At 34.8% G+C, this 13270-nt stretch overlaps 2 protein-coding genes across 4 annotated transcripts; one reads left to right on the top strand and one right to left on the bottom strand.

The window, feature by feature from the left end:
* Nucleotides 1–2280: 2280 nt before the first annotated feature.
* Nucleotides 2281–5589, bottom strand: LOC129443218 (tripartite motif-containing protein 16-like). Its single transcript, XM_073864487.1, has 6 exons — nucleotides 4971–5589; nucleotides 4676–4771; nucleotides 4364–4597; nucleotides 4038–4191; nucleotides 3827–3886; nucleotides 2281–2898 (listed from the first exon to the last, which is right to left on the bottom strand). Exons 1-6 carry the CDS (start codon nucleotides 5553–5555, stop codon nucleotides 2366–2368), a joined length of 1662 nt encoding a protein of 553 aa, XP_073720588.1. The 5' UTR covers nucleotides 5556–5589; the 3' UTR covers nucleotides 2281–2365.
* An 837-nt stretch (nucleotides 5590–6426) lies between these two features.
* LOC129443226 (pyroglutamyl-peptidase 1) lies at nucleotides 6427–12293 on the top strand. 3 transcript variants are annotated; one of them, XM_055203703.2, is made up of 6 exons: nucleotides 6432–6493; nucleotides 6577–6609; nucleotides 7380–7432; nucleotides 8594–8710; nucleotides 9242–9474; nucleotides 9657–12293. In XM_055203703.2, the coding sequence occupies exons 2-6, from the start codon at nucleotides 6579–6581 to the stop codon at nucleotides 9847–9849; spliced, it is 627 nt and encodes a 208-aa protein (XP_055059678.1). In that variant the 5' UTR covers nucleotides 6432–6493; nucleotides 6577–6578; the 3' UTR covers nucleotides 9850–12293. The 3 variants fall into 3 exon arrangements, with proteins under 3 accessions (XP_055059680.1, XP_055059678.1, XP_055059677.1); XM_055203705.2 differs by lacking the exon at nucleotides 6577–6609 and having other exon boundaries at nucleotides 6427–6493; XM_055203702.2 differs by having other exon boundaries at nucleotides 6446–6609.
* The last annotated feature ends 977 nt before the right edge of the window (nucleotides 12294–13270 follow it).

Here is a 13270-nt window from a genome sequence, read left to right as displayed (position 1 = left end):
CACTGAGTACTAGTCTTTCTTAGGTTATATATTTACTTTTATTTATACTTACAGTAAATAATTGAGATCAGATGAAGAGTTTGGTCAAAGTGATAGAAAACAGGTTTGAGAGTTTGACTCCATAACTTCAGTAAATGAGTGAAGGGTTAATGAATTGAAACAGTAAAGCTCATGAAGGATTTCTGCTATAATGTTCTTGTTTCTCACAACAGACGTATTCATAGTGTTTGTATGCAACATGAATTATAGCGAGAAGTCTTAAAAAGCTTATGTGTCAATAGTGTCTTTCAATGCTTTAGACTCAGAAAGATTAATAATAATAATAATAATAATAATAATATAAACATTTTACAACACAATGTGAATCTAGTAATGGGTTTAGACATTCACTATATATTCTGGTTTGTTTATTGTACACTGATTTATACACTGTTCTGTATACTGTACACATTATATTAAGCACAAGCTTTGGTCATTATTAACTTCACATCAGATAATGAATTAATGTAAGAGATTAATAATAACGTCTCTGCAAATCTTCAAGTATTGACTTCTGAATTTAATTAGATTAGATGAAAGGTGTTGAGACACATCTGAACATTATCACAGATTGAAAAACTTTTATTTTGATTTTATTTTAAACCAATTAACAAAGAAGAACCTAATAAATAAATATACATTTAAAAACATTACATTATCATCATTACACAGAAGTAAAGTTTAGGTGCATTTTGCTGATTGTCCTGCAGGTAACTTTTTAACACTTACGATGCATTCAGGGATTTAATGTAGATCTATCTATTCATTTATTGCACACAAACTGATATATTTCAAATATTTTTTCTTTAATTTTGATGATTATTACTGACAACTAAGGATAATCCCAAATTCAGTATCTCACAAAATTTGAATATTACTTAAGACCAATACAAAGAAAGGATTTTTAGAAATCTTGGCCAACTGAAAATTATAAACATGAAAAGTATGATCATGTACAGCATGAAATACTTAGTTGGGGTGTTTAAGGTCAGGTGAGCTTGCTGGCCAATTAAGAACAGAGATACCCTGATCCTTAAGCCAGTTACTGGTAGCTTTGGGACTGTGTGCAGGTGGAAAATTTAATCTGCATCTCCATAAAGTTGGTCAGCAGCTGGAAACACAAAGTGCCCTAAAACTTCCTAGTATACAGCGCGTTGACCTCAGAAAACACAGTGGACCAACATCAGCAGATGACATGGCACCCTGAACCATCACTGACTGTGGAAACTTTACACTGGACCTCAAGCAATGTGAATTGTGTCCCTCTCCTCTCTTCCTCCAGACTCTGGGACCCTGATTTCCAAAGAAAATTTACTTTCATCAGAGAACATAACTTTGGACACTCAGCAGCAGTCAGTCCTTTTTGTTTTAAGGCCATACGAGATGCTTCTGACGCTGTCTGTTGTTCAAGAGTGGCTTGACACAAGGATCAACTTTATGGAGATGCAGATTTCATTTTTCCAACAGGATTGGCACCCATTTGCACACAGTGCCAAAGCTACCAGTAGCTGTTTTAAGGACCATGGCACTTTATAGTGATAATGACCCAGTTAATTCATGATTATCAGGCTTATTAAGATTTTTAAGCAATTCAGGCTGGGAGACCAGCTCAAACCAGCTATTTTCATCTCAAACCAGCTAAAACCAGATTCCACTCCAATTTAACTGTTGAATAAAGCTCATCCCTATAAAAGGCTTGATAATCATAAAAGGTAATCTCAATTCAAGCAATACAATAACCTGAAGTAATATTTCTTAGTAGTATGGGAGCAAATGTGAGACTTCTTGAACCAACACAGATCAAAGAGGGTTCATGATAATAAAAGACATCTATCTAAACATTATCTGACCACTTGGTTGATCACACAGTTGGGTACCAAGATAGTCTGATCATATAAATACAATTACCCATTTGGGCACAGTGGGAGATATAGGGGCCATTTGTAGTACTAGTCTTAATTTACATTTAAAGGAATACTTCATTAGCATTAGGGGTGGGAAAACAGGTTTGAAACTATAAAGTGTTAAGACTGACTTTGCTCATGGTTCACTCCGCTGAACCCAAACTACGACGTGCTTTGTCACTGCTACCACAATAAACTACATTCATCAAGATTTTCAATGTCCTCCTCATTTTTTCTTACAACCAGCATAGGCTAGTTTAAGGTGTCTTTTTAGCAGGGCAGTCACCATAAGATATAGTGTGGATATAATCTCAAAGATTTAAGAAAGAAATGTATAACAAATATGAATTATAATTTATCTTATCAAATTAAACTAGTTTAGGTGACACTTGTGTATATTAACCAGTATAAGCATGAATCATTTATAATGTTAGATCACATAGTTTCACTGTTGAGTCATAATAGTTAAACCCAAACCCAGGATAGAGAGGTTTAGTGAATGTGGTGTTGACTCTGTGGATGAGGGTCATTGTGTCAGAGACGCTGTAGAAGGACAGAGATCCTGAACTGTGATCCACATAAACTCCTATTTTACTGGACACTACTGGGAGATTTGTGTATATATTATTGTGCCAGAATGAACATTCAGAGGAAGAACAGATCAAACTCCAGGACTGATCATTATATCCAAAAGCAGACTCATCACCTGCTCCCTTCCTGCTGATGCTCTTATATGACACTGATATATACACACCATTATCACCACTCCATTCAATCTCCCAGTAACAGCGTCCACATAAACTCTCTCTACACAACACCTGACAATAACCATCAAATCTGTCTGGATGATCAGGATACTGCTGATCTGTGTTAGTGCAAGTAGCTGCTCTGTTCTCCTCAGACAGACAGATAACTCCGCATGCTGTGTTTGGATCCAGAGAGAAGAGACTGAAATCTGAGGAAGATAAAAACATCATATTTTAATCTACATTAGTTTATAATATTTGTTTGCATGTTTCTATGATGATTTATTTGTTTATGTAAGCAATAAGGTACGAGAGGCTGTGCTGTATCATGAATAAGTAACGGCTGAAGGGCGTTGTTAGGCACGAAGCGAAGCGGAGTGCCTGCAACCCCTTCAGCCGTTACTTATTCACGATACAGCACTTGCCTCGAGTACCTTATTGATTTTATAAAACGGTTACCACACAATATTAAAGTAAAAAAAATATTAGTGCAACTTTCATGAAGTTAAATCAATAAAAGCATTCCTTCCACTAGAAAAAATACTCCCTGACTGCGAACAACAACATGAAAGCTCAAATAAAAACAACAAACTGTTCTCAGACTTTGTCTCATTATATGTTTATGTGTTGCTAAGGGCGCAGTGATATTAAATAGAACCGTTGGGTGAAGCGGTCATAGCAGGGTTTTATCGTGAATAAAGCACACCTATTGACCAATCAGAATCAAGGATTGCAACTAACCGTTTTATAATTTGAGTGTAAAGGTCAGGTTAGTATCTATAGACTGATCATTTAAAGAGATGAAGTGAATAACATTGATTATATTATTACAGTCAGATATATTAGACAACAAGTCAACAGTCAGTTCTTCAGTTTCATCTGTTAGAAGAAGAAAAGATCTGAACGACTCTGACAAGAGGAAAATAGTGATGGATAGATGTGTTATAAAAGGGACAAATTCAGCACTTAAATTTAACCCATAAAATGTTTATATTTGACCCAGCATATTAAATAGGTTTGGTTCATCCCTTTTAAACCCAGAATGTTTTAGAGTGTATTATCAGATAATGTATTATAGTGTATTATATGATCTCAATGTAATAAATGAGAAAATAATAATAATAAAATGTGTCTTACACTGAAGGAACTCCGCTCTGATCTTGGGTTCATTGGTGGGAATAACTACAATGAATGAAACTAAAGAAAATAAAGTGACATCATCAGATTAAATCTCATATAAAATCATCATCATTTTAATCTGCTCTGTATTTCTTCTGTTATATTTGATGTTACTGTAAGACTCGTTTCTGAGAGTAAATCACAGTCTTAGTTTGAGATGTTTCTTTACCTTTCTCAGATATCTTTTCAATCTCTTCTTTACATAAATCCTCCATCTTTTCTTTCAGTTTAGTGACAGATTTCATCACATCATCAAAAGAGAGAAGAGAAGAGACAGTGATGTTGTCTGAAGATCCAGAAGATGAAGAGAGAGACTGAAAACTCTACATGAACACAACACAAAAACATCAAACCTACAATACACAACAATCAGATTTGTGTTGATTTAGACACAGTGATCTTTACTCTATTGACATGAATAAAACTCAATCCTATCAGATTAAAGTCAAGATGTATTTATTGTAATGTATGTTGTAGTGTACAGTGTTGAGTTACCTGAAGGAAACTGATGTGATCTTTTGTTTGTGAAAGTTTCTCCATCTCATCATTTCTCCTCCTCAGATCATCAATCTCCTGCTTCAGTTTCTTCAAGAGATCTTCAGCTCGACTCACTGCAGTCTTTTCCTGATCTCTGATCAGTTGTATCACCTCAGATCGTCTTCTCTCAATGGATCGGATCAGTTGAGTAAAGATCCTCTCGGTGTCGTCCACTGCTGTCTGTGCAGAGATCTGTTAACACACACAGAGAGAAACATTCAACTCAATCTCAAACACTTCTTTCAGTATTTATGTTTCATTAAAACTCACCGTGTGAATCTTCACAGACTCTCTTAGATCCTGAAGCTTCTTCTCTTTCTCCTGGATTCTCTGATGGAGTTTTCTCTGCTTGTCCTCCAGTAATCTCTGTTTAACAGATTCATAACAGATAACTTAACTGGTCAGGTAAGGTTTGAGTGAGTAATCTTCTAAACTAATTTCTGTTTTACAGTCAAGCTGTCATTTCTTCTGCTCTTGTGCGCCCTCATGTGGCCACGCGGCACTAATCAGTCGCTTCACTTCTGCTTTATATTTATATTTCATATATTTGTTCATTTGTTCATACCTGTTTCTCAGTTCTCTCTGCTGCAGCTGATACAGTGTCGTGATTTTTATGTTCATCCACCAAACAAAGCAAACAAATACATCTCTGATCAGTGCGACAGTAAACCTCGATGAGTTTGTCATGTTGAGGGCAGATCATCTCCTGAAGTCTTCCTGTCACATCAATCACTTTATGTCGTCTACCTGATTGAAGTTCTTCATGTCTTTCAAAGTGAGATTGACAGTAAGAGTTCAGACACATCAGACAGGACTTGATAGCTTTGTATTTTCTCTCAGTACAGACGTCACACTTCACATCTTCAGGTCCAGCAAAACTGAGAGCAGATCGATCAGTCTGAAGTCTCCTCAGGTCCTCCACCATATTAGCAAGCATCACATTCTTTCCTAAATCAGGTCTTGTTTTGAAGGTCTGTCTGCACTGAGGGCAGCTGTAGTTTCTCTTCTGATCATCTTGATTCCAGTAGTTTGTAATACAGCTCATACAGTAACTGTGTCCACAGGGAATGGTCACTGGATCCTTCAATAAATCCAGACAGATTGAGCAGATGAACTGATCCTCAGACACTGAAAGAGCCGCTTCTGCCATTTTACTGACTGCACAAATACAGCGACGCGTTCAAAACTCTCAGTGTCAGTGTTACAAACTGAAAATATGTTTAATTGTTGACTTTATTAATCATGTTATACTTAACTTTACTCTTTTATTTTTAAAGCATTTGTTACAAATTGTGTTGTTGTTTGCATATAAAGTTGTGAAAATATTTTTGTATTTGATAATATTGTCATCGAGCTGTTTTAGGAAATTAAATATTTCTTCTTTCTGCCACTTCTTTAACATCATGTTAAGTTCATATTTAGTTAGTGTTATCTTAATCCTTGATGTTGTATTTAATAATATGTTGTTTGAAATTTTAGATTTAATGACTTTGGTTTTAACAAAATGTTTTGTTTTATGTTGTCTTAAAAAGCGAGTGTGAAGAGAGAAAGATAAAAAATTTGTTTGTAGGTAACAAAAATAAGAATGACAATTTATATTTTAATCTACTGTATTTTGTGTCAAATAACGACCACGTCCACATTTATTTATTAATTGTACTAAAGAAAGTTATTTTCTACTGTATTTATTTCATGATTTAAAATCATATTGTGATATAAAAAAGAACGTCTCACCCCTATGATGCTTTAAGATCCATCATGAATCTTACACCTCAAGTTTTATATTTTGGCCAGGAAAAAAATATTTTTTTGCCGTATGGGTGGTAAAATTAGAAATCTATTTGTTGCATCTAAAATACACTTTGAAATATACTCTCAAATATAAATGTTAAAGTACAGTACATTTGAATTTAAATTAAAAAAATAATTTAAAAAATATATTTAAATTAAACTGTACTATCTACAAAATGTATTTAGCTTAAAACTTTTATTCGCTAACCGCCAGGGCGACAGGTGGCGATGTTGTAAACATTCAACAGGTGACGTCACTTTAGAAGAAGCCCAGTACAGGAAGAATCTTCGGAGATGGTTTGTGTTTATAAAATTCCCATCTGATGAAAGATCGATATTTTCTTTGTTGAAGATCTGTCTCATTTCTGTATTAATACCAGAGATGGATCAGAAGAAGACGGTTATTGTGACAGGTAAACAGAGCGCGAAATCGCGAGAGCACGATATATCTCGTGTGAGTCATGTCAGTTTTGAGAGTTTATGTACAGTAGTCTCCCTCTTCGTGTTATTATAACAGATGTTATCAAACGTGTTAAATGATAAATAAACTCATTGAATAATAAATCACTACGATATTTAGAAGCCACGAGGTATTTGTTTATTTAAAGCTGCCAGTAACACAGTAATGTGGCATTAGCATGTTGTCTGTGATGCATGTTTATTTTTTTTTAGACATTTACCATGGTATTTTCATATGACACCATCAGCATCGTGTAAATAGAGAACATGTTAAACATGGCAGGTTTTGTTTGTTGAAGTCACACGAGAGTTATTCATTACATTGGGTTGAAGAATCAAACTTTAGACTTTGAACTCTAGCGTTTGAATGGTTTTGCTGACTCCAGACTTTCTGAACACCTGTTGAGTTTAAGGGCTGTGAGAATAAAGAGGTGCATTGGGGTCCTGTCACCCTAAAATGGTTTATTTTCTAATAATCTCATCATCCTACTTATTATATGACATTCTGTCAAATAAATTAAAATAAAACTGATTTGGATTGAATGATTATTTTATTATGTGAGGTGAAACTAGCACAGCTGTTTTGAAATTGGCTGGCATGGACAACAGTACATTGTAGAGTGTAGTGGTCGTTACACAATCATATTTGACCAATCAGAATGAAGTATTTCATGTTTCTTTGTATTATAACTGAATCTCTTTTGGTTGTGTCGTGTTTCTCCAGGTTTTGAGCCGTTCGGTGAGCACACGGTCAATGCCAGCTGGGTGGCAGTACAGGTATGAGGTTTGCTTCTGTAGAAAGGGTTGCAAAATTCTGGGAATTTTCAAAGCTGGAAACTTTTCATGGGAATTAATAGGAATAAACTGTTGCCTATAACAGGGAACTTTAATGTAGTTAAAGATTTAATACATTTTCATTTGAAAATTTCCCTGCACATGCTTCAGTCACATGCACACAGCTACTGAAGAGTTATTGAGGCCACACCCCCTCCATGTACTTACATTCTTCCATAACATGCACAGATCATTTTTTTCAATCCTGCACACAAAATAATGTCCATCTTTGCATGTTTTCACGTAAATTACATACATTTGTTAAAACTTCCTTGTGCTGTATGTAAGTTAGTGTAGTGTACAACAACATTATACCATTGTAAAGACAAATACACTGACTGAGAAAACATTTAGTTGAGATTATCTCTATGTAAAGCACTTTGAATGACCTCTGTGTATGAAATGTGCTATACAAATAAACTTGCCTTGCCTTGCCTATTAAAAAAGTACCCAAAAATCACCCAAAAGTCTGGACACATTACTATTTGTAATGTTTTTGAAAAACGTCTCTTACGCTTATCAAGCCTGCATTTATTTGTTTAAAAATCCATATTAGACAATATTCAAATGCTTTCTGAAGAATTTTTGATCAAATAAATGCAGGCTTGATTAACGTAAGTATCAGGATTCTTCACATTTGTATTACCTTGCATGCATGTCTGCTTACGACCAAGCAAAATGTTTATTTATGTTTGTATATGATATAGTTTATATACATTTCCCTAAATTTCCAAATAATTTCCATAAATTCCCCATAAAATCTTTGAATATTTCTGAAATGTCTCAACTTGAGTTTCCATGGAAATTTACTGGAAACTTTCCATCCCTTTACAACTCTAATCTGAACATACTTAACATAATGTGCATAAATAAATACAAAATAATCTTGTAATAATTCGGTGATCATTGCGCAGCCTTTTAATATATCATGTGTATGTATGAAAAAAACAATGTGTGACAGCTGATCTCTAAAATATCTTGGTGATATTCTGGAAAAAGCAGTCCAATCCAATCAAAGGAAGAGCAAACAAGCTATTATTCATCCTGCTGTTAAACTCTGGTGAGCTATTCCTGAGCAATAAACATTCACTGTCCTCCTATTAGGAGCTGAAGAAACTGGGTTTGGGTCCAGATATAAACCTTCATGTTGCTGAAGTTCCTGTGGAGTATCAAGCGGTCCAGACTCTTCTACCGTCACTATGGAAACAGCATCTCCCACATGTAGCGTAATAATATTCATTTGATAATAAATGTTTACTTTATGTTTAAATGAGTTCTTTTGCAAACATACAATAATATTATACAATTACTCAAAGGTGAAATAGGTTGTTTATAGGAGGTAAAATATTTTCCATATCCCATAGCTGAATTATGTACTATATACATTCATAATTATAAAATGTGACCCTGGACCACAAAACCAGTCATAAGGGTCAATTGTCTGAAACTGAATAAAAAAGCTTTCCATTGATGTGTGGTTTGTTAGGTTGTCCAAATAAAGTCCTTAGCAACACATATTACTAATGATGAATACATTTTTTATATATTTACAGTAGGAAATCAATCCAAATATCTTCATGGAACATGATCTTCATATTCTAATGATTTTTTTGGCATGAAAATCCTTCAATTTATTGTATTGTAGGCTATTGCTACAAATATACCCATACGACTGGTTTTGTGGTTCATGGTCTCTTATAAGTTTATTATAATGGTCAAAAGTAACAATCCAATGGTTTTTCTGTTTTTAAGTTAGTGGTCCACGTTGGAGTTTCCGGAATGGCCACCACGGTAACACTTGAACAGTGTGGTCATAACCACGGTTATCTTCGTCTTGACAACAGCAGATTCTGTCCTAAGTCCCGTTGCTGTATGGAGGGAGGCCCGGATTGCCTTCATTCTGTCATAGACATGGATGTTGTGTGTCGGAGAGTGAACTCATCTGGGCTTGGGGTCACTGTTTCTGTGTCAAAGGATGCAGGGAGGTATGGAGAACAATACAACGCTTGTATGCATTTTTATTGATTATTGTCACTGATGGGTTCTGCAATTGCATTAACTGTAGAAATTACATGCTAAAAATAATAGTGTCTCAATAGACAGCTCAACTGGGATCTGGAATAAAGCTATAAAGTGTATGAATGTGTTTTCTCTCTTTATTCCTCAGATATCTGTGTGATTACACCTATTACATGTCGCTGTACCTGGGTGAGGGTAGATCTGCGTTCGTTCATGTTCCTCCCCTGGGTAATCCCTACAGCCCAGAGGAGCTCGCGCGCGCCCTCAGGGCCGTTGTCCTGGAAATGCTCGAACTGATGGAGCACAGCGACGGGACGAAACACTGCATGCACCACCAATGAGAACGGAGGGGCGAGTCTCGAGCGGCTCGCTCACTACACATGTAGCCTGGTTTTGGATTCGGGGGTTAGGTGTCTTAACTTGCGTGCTACATTACAGGAGCATTCAGCTGGTTTGAGATACACCCTATGTTTTAAACTCAATCCAACAGTTGTGCTCAAGCAGGATAGGAGGCATTGTATGGGGTATACTTGAAATATGCAGGGATTTGATGCATAATAGTCAAGTCTTTTAAAAGTAACTTTTTAGGAGCAGTTCACCTAAAAAGTCGTTACCCTGGTGATTTTATGTTATTTGTGGAACACAGGCATACATTTGTGGACAAAAATGTTGGCACCCTTGGTAAATATGAGCAAGAAAAGATGTGAAAATAAATCTATGTTTCTCCTTTTGAGCTTTTATGTAAAACAATCACAAAAATCCAATGTTTCATTCAAATAAAACAATTGAAAGTGGGGAGGGGTACATTATAAAATAAACAAATTCTCTAATACACTAACTCTAATTTTTATGTGTAAAATATCTCCTATTAATATTAACATTTTCTTAGCACACCAAGGTGACATGATGTTGTTCAGTCTACTGTTTTACAGGGAAATAAATATAAAGTAACACAAAGTCCAAATCCCCTTAATCATTCATCACAATGGGTGAAACCAAATACTATAGTTTTGATGTGCTGCAAAAAGATTGCTGAGCTACACAATATAGAAAGTGGCTTTAAAGAAATAGTTAAGACCATATAAACATATATTTCCACAGCTAGGGCAATAACGAAGAGGTTTTAATCGATTGAAGATTTAGCAAAACTGCCTGAAAGAGGATGTGTGTCTATATCATCTATATTCAAAAGACTCTCCAAGGATCACAGATGGGTCAGAAAGCTTTAAAATAAATAAATAAAAGAAATAAGGGCTCTTCGATCACCACAAGTTGTTTGGGACACAGTTTAGGAAATCCTCTGCTCTCGTGCATATTCATTTGTCGTACTGGAACTTTAAACAGGTCTGAGTTCTGCGGCCATATGAAACCAAAAAGACTTTATTAAAAAGAGCAACAGGAACACAAGATCGCTTTGGTGCACACATTAAAAAGTGCTCTGTGTCTAAAGTTAAATATACAGCCAGATCCTTATTGATGTGAAGCTTCTTTTACACCAGATGTCCTGGACATCTTATTCAGATACATTGCATCATGGATTAAATCAAATACCAACAGATAAAAAAGCCAAATCTTGACTTCCTCTGCTGCTTATAATGAGTTGTGGTTAAATCTTCCATCAAAACAAATCTAAGATCACATGCCATTAATTCTTTAACCTAAAAGAAGAATCAGAGCTGTTATACTTGCAAATGAAAGTAGAAAATAGTATTGGGGGGTAAAGTTTTATTATGTAACTTTCCCCCAGCTTTCAAATATTTTTCATCAGTGAAACACAAGATTTTTTTGTGATTTTTTTTATATAAAAGATAAAGGAGAAACAATGCAGATGTATTTTCCCAGCTTTCTTTTCTCATATTTATCAAGCATGCCAATATTTTTGTCCACAACTGTATAGCGGCAAATTTTTGAAGTGACTGCATGGTGCTTTTATGTATTTACTTTCATTAAATGGAAAATCATATTTACTGTATGTGATGTGAATGAACGTCATTTTGATTTGGTACAAATAAGGGGGAGTAAATGACTTTTCATAAATGAAAATAGTAGGGTTAGGTGATTCTGTTTATATTCATTTTCATTGGATCATGTATTTCTGCAGTATTAATACAAGGTTGTTTCATCTGCGAATTTCAAATATACCCCAACCACACTGGATAAAAGCACAGCCTTCGCTATCATTCATTGCAAAACCACTACCATTGTATAAGAATATCTTAAGAATACAAATATTTTCATGTTTAAAACACAAAGAGGCCTAAATCTGATGCCTTTTGAGAACCAATGTGTGTTGCTCTCAGTGAGCTGTTAGGACATCAGGACTGCTGTCACAGACTCCAACCACTGTTCACTTTTATCTCTTTATATATGACATGTGAAGTTGTGAGACCTATAGGGTGATGTATCTCTGTGGACATTATTTCATATGCTGTCCTTACATTTTGTTCACACTCTCTATGATGACTATTGATGACCAATGGACAGTTATTAACATGTTATATGACTTGGTTTTAATAGTCTTCTTTAGCTTTTAACTTGTTTTTCTTAACTTTATACTGGAATCTAAGTCATCGGTCAAATGCAGTGGACCAAACACATGATGCTGTGAATCTTGACTCCTTTTTTAATATTCAGTGGCTGAAACAGAATGTTATTTTCAGGATATTTTTGTTTTTATTGTTAAATGTTCTCAACCTGGTTCATGTGGAAAACTGTTGTGATTTAACTCTTCTAACTTTCCACGATCTTTTACAAACTAAATGTCAATAAATAATGATCTGCCTTATTTATTTGTATGTGTTATATATTCAAGCAAATTTACAAGTTTTGTGAAATGATCTTGCAGTTATAACTCAGTATTGAAGTTAAAACAAAAATTGACAATTATTTTCCATGCAACCTGTATAGAGGTTATGAACACTTGGCTAGTGCATAATTAACTATATCAGGGATCCTATTACATGTATCAAATTAAGACTGTATTTATTATTATTTATAACACATACTTTGTTATGATGGTTTTACATTACAAAGATATTTAAAAAGTAATAATATTTGGCATACTACATAGCATTGACATAGATTTTATCATGGTAACGTTATGCTTTTCATTTTAAGTTTTAATTTTATTATTATCTTATGAATGCGTTAACTTAATAAAAAAATGCATTCCAAAATGTTCTGGAGGACCCCCAGTAATAACCACGGACCCCCAAGGATCCCCGGACCCTCTTTTGAAGACCCATGAACTATATATCATATAATATTGGATTGAAATTGTGCTTAAAATAGTTTTAGTGAAGCATAGCATGTTACAGTACAGGACCAACTAAACTACATAGTGGCCTATTGTACGACTTGTGTATGTATTTGACGTTAAATATCATGAAAATCTGACTTTTTCCATGTTTAAGTGCTATAATTGGGTTCCCAGTGATTCTATCAACCTTGAAAATGTGTAAAAGATCAATCCAGTAACTTTGTTTTGTAAACCATTCTCTGCAAGCATGTGAAAAATAGGTCATTGAAATGTGGCTCCCCTTGTGATGTCAGAGAGGGATCTTATTATGATAAAACTGCCCCTTAATCTGCATTATCCAACCACAGACTGCCATTTAGTGCAGAGATCAGCTTATTTGCATTTTAAAGGATACACCTACACACAATTTTTACTCTAACACTAACTTTAACTTGCCCATATTTTAAAACTGTGGCAAGCATTTAGTTAAAAGCTATGGTGACTGGCAAATTTTTAATTCCAAA

The sequence above is a fragment of the Misgurnus anguillicaudatus genome, unplaced genomic scaffold (assembly GCF_027580225.2).
Source record: "Misgurnus anguillicaudatus unplaced genomic scaffold, ASM2758022v2 HiC_scaffold_26, whole genome shotgun sequence".
Taxonomy (NCBI): domain Eukaryota; kingdom Metazoa; phylum Chordata; class Actinopteri; order Cypriniformes; family Cobitidae; genus Misgurnus; species Misgurnus anguillicaudatus.
The sequence above is the reverse complement of the archived record's forward strand: the minus strand, read 5'-3'. Positions and strand labels throughout refer to the sequence as shown.